The sequence below is a fragment of the Rissa tridactyla genome, chromosome 6 (genome assembly GCF_028500815.1).
Source record: "Rissa tridactyla isolate bRisTri1 chromosome 6, bRisTri1.patW.cur.20221130, whole genome shotgun sequence".
Lineage (NCBI taxonomy): Eukaryota > Metazoa > Chordata > Aves > Charadriiformes > Laridae > Rissa > Rissa tridactyla.
In genome coordinates, this window is record NC_071471.1 from 14,534,415 (window position 1) to 14,542,176 (window position 7,762).

Consider the following 7,762-nt stretch of genomic DNA (forward strand, 5'->3'; position numbering starts at 1 on the left):
CCAAGGCCAGGATCCTGTCTTTCGTGGAATCAGAGAAGCAGAGAGTGGCTTGGGTTGGAAGGGACCTTAAAGATCATCTGAGAGATCCCATGGGCAGGGACACCTGCCACCAGACCAGCTTGCTCCAAGCCCCCTCCAACCTGGCCTTGAACACCTCCAGGGATGGGGCAGCCACAGCTTCTCTGGGCAACCTGGGCCAGGGGCTCACCACCCTCACAGCAAAGAATTTCTGCCCGAGATCTTATCTAAATCTCCCCTCCGTCCCTTTGAAACCAGCACCCCTTGTTCTGTCGCTCCCCTCCCTGATCCAGAGTCCCTCCCCAGCTCTCCTGGAGCCCCTTTAGGGACTGGAAGGGGCTCGAAGGTCTCCCCGGAGCCTTCTCTTCTCCAGGCTGAACCCCCCCAGCTCTCTCAGCCTGTCCTCCCAGCAGAGGGGCTCCAGCCCTCCCAGCATCTCCGGGGCCTCCTCTGGCCCCGCTCCAACAGCTCCGTGTCCTTCTGCTCTTGGTGGCACCAGAGCTGGATACAGTGCTCCAAACGCGGGCTCTCACGGGAACCCCCACGGTCCCTAGAGCTGTGCTCTTTCCCTCCCACCCATCGGGCACCAGGGACACAGTGCCACGGAGAGGTGGCCCCCGAGGGGGGAAGGCTCCGGTGCCGCTCCTGTAACACTTCAAAGCACCAAATCAGGGCACTCGTCACGCCCACGTGTTTTGGAAACAAAATAAATCCCCTCCCTGCCTCTAGCATGAGCAATCACAAAGAGAGCATCAGTTTTCACCTTTGCTGTCCCCCCGCCATCCCCAGCCGAGGATGACTCTGCTCCTGGTAGACCTGTGGTCACTGGCCATGTGAGGCCAGGTCTGAGCCAGCCTTGGGGGCTGAGCCCCCTCCACGGCCTTCCTGTGAGCAAGGACCACCTCACGGGGCAGCCGGCAGCGTCACAACTGTGCGAAGAAGCCCCATGAGGAGCGTGTGTCCCCCCTGCCCCGCCGAGGGCGGCAGGGCATTACTCACACCGCACACGCGCTCGCCCATCAGCACGAAAAAGAGCAAGCTCGTCATCTCCAAAAGGCCATTTCCTAAGGAGAAGCGAGGCCCAGCTCCCACACAACTGCTCACCCAGAGCACAGTGTTAACAGGCTGTTGCTCCCCAGGGGCTGCTCTCCGGGAACCGCCTCGGGGCACAAGGACACGAGCCCCGGCTGAAGGGCCAGAGCCATGGATCAGAGGGGACGGCGGCTGCTACGCGTACAATTTCCCCACCGCCTCATACACAGAGGCTTTCAGCAGCCACAAGCGCTGCCAAGCGACCAGCAGCAGGTGTCCCCCGACGGGGTTTACTCCACACAAGTCCTTGGCGGGTCGCGGAGAGGACAGAGAAGGCACCAGGTAAGGTGTTCACAGCAGCATCACCCTGCTCCTTCCATCACACCCCCGAGCCCCGTCTGCTTAACGGGGGGGGGCCCAGGAGGACCTGGGCAGTGTCCTTACCCCACTCGCCCCTCTGCAGGGCTTGTTTGCTGGTTCATTGGGGTTTTTTCCCACAAAAAACCCACAAATTCTGCTTTTGTACTCAGCAGAGCACAGGGTCAGCCTCAAAACTGCAGCCCCCAGACAGCGAGAACCCAAGGGAAGGGGAAAGGACACTTCGAGCATTCAGCTACTGCGTCCTAGCGGTAATAAACAGCTAAAATCTTCCACGTCCTCCGGGATTCCGTGAAGATGAAGTATCTCATGGAGGGACAAACCACGACACATTGCCTTTGTAATAGTTCTTCCTTTGGAGAATCTCCTCTGATTTGGGGACAGATTAAGCTCATCACTTTGAAAGCAGAGAGCGATGCGGCTGCTGACCCGCACCACAGCCAAACCACCGCGTCAGCCGGCCCAGGAGAGCAGACCTTCAGGCGAGGAGCAGCACCGGGAAGGCTGATCCCACCCACGGCGACAGAGGGCATGGCCCCAAAATCACCAGCTTTCCCCCCGAAGACGAGGAGAGGAGAGACCGCATCACCGGGCAGGAATCACCTCACACGATGGTAACTGCCATTACAGAAACAACACCACACGGTCATTTGTACAAACGTTCCAACACGGGGCTTCCAAACCACCTCTTGGGCAATTTTTCCTCTACGATGGTCAAGGAAAGACCTGAAATCCCACTCCAGCTCTGGAGTGCAAGCTAGAGGGGGGAAAAAAATGAAAGAAAGGGGGAAACGCCATGTTTAAACTGATCTAGCTGGGTCTGAGCGTAACAGAGCGAGGATCGACACAAGCTCTTCATTGGGCAGACGCCTGGAGGCAGCGCCTGCGGCAGAGCAGCAATAATCTCCTACTTGGCTGTTACTGGGATTCTCGCTGCTGAACAACGTCCTGGTTGTCCCTTCAGCATTTTGGGACAATCGCTTGGAGGTTCTGGTGCTCTGATACCCAGCCTGGCCAGAGTCGTCTTCCTCCATACACTGTCAGTGAGCTAAAACCCACATTGATATGTCAACCTTATTTTCAAAGACAAAAAAACCCTAAATCACTCTCATTACCAGATCAAGTTTCATTCCAGTAAGGCTCTTTAAATAATTTAAATATTTATTTTAATAAAAATAAATAAATACTTCTCTTTTCACATTATAAAACTCCCTGGAGACAGAAATAAAACAAACCAACCCCAACCACAGGGGTTTCTCTCGCAAATCAAAAGATGGTAAATGCTTTCTTCTGATGGTCATCACAAATCCACTTGTAGGCATCAAGTAGATGGTAGATTATTCCAGAAACAGAAGAAAACTCTCTTTGAGGAAACAGTAGTTCAGCACCTTCTTGTTGGGAAGAGAAGGTCAGCTCACACAACTGTTGCCACCACCAGATGAGTCCCATTTGTCCATAACGTGACCACGTGTGCTGTGAGAGAAGTTCCACTCGTGCAATGTCACCACCACCAGATGAGTCCCATTCGTCCAGAACGCGGCCACGTGCGCTGCGAGGTGTGAGCAGCCCTCTCTGCGATGGAAGTTCACAGCATTCGTTCTTAACCATTTCCTTGCCCAGGTGACGCCAACCTTTCCAGCTTGTGCTTAAGGTGTGTTAGCTAATTTCAAGGAGAGTTACTGTCTCCAAAATAGGGGCAGGCAGGGGGGGAAATAACAATCTTAACCACTACTACTTAACCTAAAGAGAAAAACTTGTGTGCCTGCTGCTATTTCAAATGAGGTAGTAGAAAAGTAACTAAAAGAAGAGGTAGTCACCCAAAGGTGATGACAGTGTTACTCTGGTAGAGCATGCCTCACAGCAGCTCTTGATGGAGTATTTCCCACACCATCCTCTCGCGGAAATAAGGCATGTGGATCTGAAAAGAAAAGAAAAATCCATTAAATACACATCATGGCAGAAAGAGACACAAAATACGCAGAAACGCCCAGTTACTTCCTTATTATACACTTCCTTTTAAGAACCGCCAACGCTTGCCCTTCCGGTACAACCTGGCTTTCACCCGCACAGCTCCTAAGAGGGTGACATGCCACCAAAACCAGATCTCCTTGACCACACAACAGCTCACAAGCACTTTCACAGAAGAGCACTGCCTTGGAAAAGAACCAGTGTCTTCACTGGTCAAAGGCTGAGACCCATTTCTCCCAAAGATCCCAAGGCCAGATCTCACAAACCCCCTGGCTCCAGTACCTCGCCCAAGAGGAATCTCACTGGGAGCAGATACCGGACGCCAGGATGGAGAACACAGCTCTGCCCTGCTGAGGCCACTTGGAAGTTCCAGCCCAGCCACTATCTCCCAAGAACGGAGAGAGGTACAAAACCTCAGCCGCTGCACCAGATGCAATTAACAGCCGCTGCGTAACTTCCCTGGCTCTTGTCTCTGTGCGAAAGGGGCTGGAGCTGTTTAGAACCTTCACTCACCTGTGTAAAGGTCAGCGGTTTCTCTCTCGAGATGTAATCTGCGTATTTGCAGGTGAAAACGCCACAGTCGCTTCCATTCGATTGCTGAGGGATTTCCTAACGAATGCAAAGAAGATGGAGAATTTGCCTCTATCTTCAAGGAAAAGCAACTTGGAAGCAGCACCCATTACCAAAAATACCCTAACCAGACACTCCTGAACTTGCACCATCCCCAGTAACCGCTCCCCAACACAAGGAACAGACCCCAGGAACTGCACATCATCCCTGCCCTCGGCTTCCTACGCTCGGATGTTACAAGCCAAATTCCTGGCAGGCTGATAAGGGACAGCAGGCTTCCTCCCTGCAAGGTGTCTGGAGGTTTCTACAGTGTCTTTCTGAAGTGACATCCCTTAAATCGAGGCTTTCGGTGCTGCTTTTCGCTATTGCTGAGAAACATCAGCCCAACCCTTTGCTTTGTCACGTGCCAGGATTTGGGCTGCAAACAAGCAGCCCACGTTCTCTGACGACTGCTAAAGAGACTTGAAATTTGACTTGTGAAATGGGGGCAAAGCCAAATTCACCTTCACGTGGCAGAGGAATTAAAAAAAAACCAACAAAGTATTCGGCCAGCAAGGAGAGGCACTGCTCAAAGATTTCATCCCAGCACGGTTTCCTGGTCCACTTGCAGCCCCATGTGGGACCAGAAGAAGATGCTTATGGCTGTTCTCTGAAGTCCTGGCCTTATGAGAAAGCGTTAAGAGCTTTGTGACAAGGAGTTCTAGTTCACATTTCAAGTGCAAGCAGTGCTCACTCACATGTGGCTCCATGCTGTGAACAGTCCACTCTGAAACATTCAGCTTCACGTGTCTTTTTTCACGGCTCTCCTCTTGCAGGTATTTGCTGTTGAAAACAAAAGAAAAGCCACTCTTCATCGCTGTAATTTAGGCCGAGAAAAAAAGAGCTGCTGAAAGATCACAGGAAGATGAATGGCAGGAGAGTAAACATGTCAGAGGATCCTCACAGCAGCTGATTTCAGGCATTTGGAGGAAAAATCCAAATCTTAAATTTACAAACGCTGCGAGAGGCTGCGAGCTAACCATCAGGAATGAGACCGACAATTCCGACAATTCCAAATAAGGTCATTGCTTAGCAGAGGTCAAAAAACCCCAAATCCCATGTTATCAGAGGAAGAACAGAAAAACCAAGCAAGGAACCCTAATGTCGTCAGCCCACCACGTGCCTGAATCCCACAGACTGCGTGCGCCTCCGGAAGGACAAATACAAAAGCTTTTGGGCCAGCACCTCTGGCTGAGGAAGTTTCCAGGCCACCAGTTGCTGGAAAAAAGGACTGGATGCAGACCTGTTCTTATAGCCTTTCCCAGGCACCTGCTCTTAACTGTTCAGGACAGCACCGGACTAAACCAACGCTTGGTTTGTCTCTGCGGGGCCGCTCTCCTTGCTCTTGGGCTACAAAGCTGCTGGATTAAGGGGTTTTACTACCTCTGCATCAGTGGCAGAGACTTCTAAGGACGCCTGCTTGCACAACAGGAAAACCTGTCCCCGTTACGTTGGAGAGGTGTGCGTGCCAGCTGACACAGCTGCAAAAGCTGGCTACACGGTATCTGTCTTGAACGAGAATGTCAGAATTACAAAGAGCACCCAGTGGTATCCTCAAACACTTCTGCCCTCAAATTCTTCCCTTTCGTCAATAGCCCCATTTTATTGATCACTAACAAAGTTGGTGCCCGTGTGCCACGGGGCTACCATGTCTTTGTCTGTGCTATAGGGGGAAGGTGGCAGAACCCAGGCATCCAAGACGCTGGGTGGAGGGGACGACGTGAGACTAGGGAAGGAGTCACTGTCAGACAACTCGCAGCAAGCGAATCCAAGATTTCTGGTTTGTTATCTACAGGAAATGTGGAAACTTGCCGTCGTGTCACAGGGGCAAAACCCAAAACCCTTCTCCTAATTCACAACACAAAAGCACTGACTGAGCAGTTACTTACAGCAAAGTCTCACAAATCTTGTCCCCTCCTTGTCCCAGGGAGTCGTAGTATTTGACGGTCTTCTTTCTGGTGTCTATGACCTGTTATTCAAAGGTGACTGTTAGACAAAGCACCACCTTGTGCTGCACAAACCTCCATGACTTTTCTTGCTAGCTTTTTCTCCCCACCCAACTCTAAATAACAAGCCCGTTTGACTCACCGCTAGTGCCCAGTGCAAGCTCAAATTAATGGGCACTAAGATGACGTCCTTGTGGAAGACATCCACGCGTCTGGTCAATCTTCTTACTGTCCTGTAGCCCCCAGAAGCTAGTTTTTCATAAAACAAGGAACTAAAAGCGTGGACTGATGGATATCCTGCCTTCTTACTTCTCTCCATCACAAGACCCATGTAGAAATTAATGACCTGTACCACAAAGAGTAAACTGGAGATGTAAAATCAGACGCTAGCTTACCAAACGAAAAATACAGCCACATCTCTCTTCTGGCCACCCTGAAGTACGCAGCTGAGAGAACTCCAGCCTCAGCTGTCAGCTTTTGTTGAGAGAACTTCGCACTTGGTTACAGTTGTTTATCAAACTGCACTTTGGTAAAAACACCTGCCACCCACTCCAAGAACCTGGACTAACTCCTGGAAGCACATAACACAACAAGTAAAGGAACTGCCAGGAACACTGGACCCTCAAGTACCTAAAATAAGAACTGCACAGAGATTTCTAGCCTCTGCAGTGCAGGTCATCAAATAACTTTGAAAAGTACACGGTGAAGGGGTATTTTTAAAGAAATGCTCAATTAGAAGATCCCTGTGCTGCAGCTAGTTTTACCTCATCATTTAGCCAGCAACCGTTCCTTAAGGTGTGGATGTCCTCACGAGTCACCTTTAGGTTGAAGGCACTGCTCATGATCTCCTCTGGCTCACCTTTGCCTAATGCGGCAACGACCTCTCTCTCCATGGCCTGAAATGGACAATTAAATGGGGAAGGACTTGTGAAACAGAGCATCGAGCATGCCAACCTGTGGGCACCTTTCAGCTCAAACACGGCCTGGAAATGAAGCTCAGGTGACAGAGCAACTGCCTTTGCCGGCTTTCGGCTAGGTTAGCAATCGCCCTTTTTGGTTGGTTGGTTGGTTTCAGCATCCTGACTTGGAACTTCAGGGCCCAGGTTTGCCTCAATTTGTTTTCACCAAGGAAGCTGAGACAAAACGCAGGGACGAGCAAACACACAGCAAACGCCTTTCCCATGCGATGCTGCAGCCCTCGCAACGCTGAGGTTTAAGGCAACCGCAGCAGGCATTCTCCATGCCAAGGCAGCTACGTCAGGAGCCTGAAAGAATGGGAAGGTGGGGGAACTTCAAGGGAGCTGAAGTACCAGCAAAGGGAGAAACCGAGGCAGCTACACTGCAGTCAGGCAATCGGGAGTCCAGGCTGTGCATGCAGCTGGTTGTCATTTGCATGTTTCCATGCAAAGGAAATTCTGCTTAGGGAATGCAAAGCAACCACTGGGTCTGTTAGTATAAAATACTCTGAACTGCCAGAGCATCTTCTTCTCGGTTGAACGTGGGCTAGCAGGATAAGAAAACCCCTGGTTTTCCTTGTACTGAGCATCACCCCGCAGACGTTGTAAACTCTGGACTTGCTAGCCCTTTCCAAGTCAATCCTCAAGAGGCAAAAAAGGGGGCGCTCGATCAGACTGCAACTCCCAAGAATAAAAGCGGCCAACACTCAGACAAGCAGGGGAGGCTGTTGTTAAACGTGGACTCCTTTTTGTCCGAGTAACAGAAGCCCCACCAACCCTTAGGTTAGCACAACTGAAGGAGTGCGTGGAGCATCAAATGCTTAAATCCTTTCAATCCTTCAAACCAGCTTTAGT

The 7,762-nt window shown here is 51.1% G+C and overlaps 1 protein-coding gene across 1 annotated transcript; it reads right to left on the reverse strand.

The window, feature by feature from the left end:
- Positions 1 to 3,283: 3,283 nt before the first annotated feature.
- On the reverse strand, positions 3,284 to 6,844 carry LOC128910818 (sentrin-specific protease 2-like). Its single transcript, XM_054204613.1, has 6 exons — positions 6,716 to 6,844; positions 6,094 to 6,297; positions 5,895 to 5,974; positions 4,704 to 4,788; positions 3,910 to 4,005; positions 3,284 to 3,346 (listed from the first exon to the last, which is right to left on the reverse strand). The coding sequence occupies exons 1-6, from the start codon at positions 6,842 to 6,844 to the stop codon at positions 3,284 to 3,286; spliced, it is 657 nt and encodes a 218-aa protein (XP_054060588.1).
- Between the last annotated feature and the right edge of the window lie 918 nt (positions 6,845 to 7,762).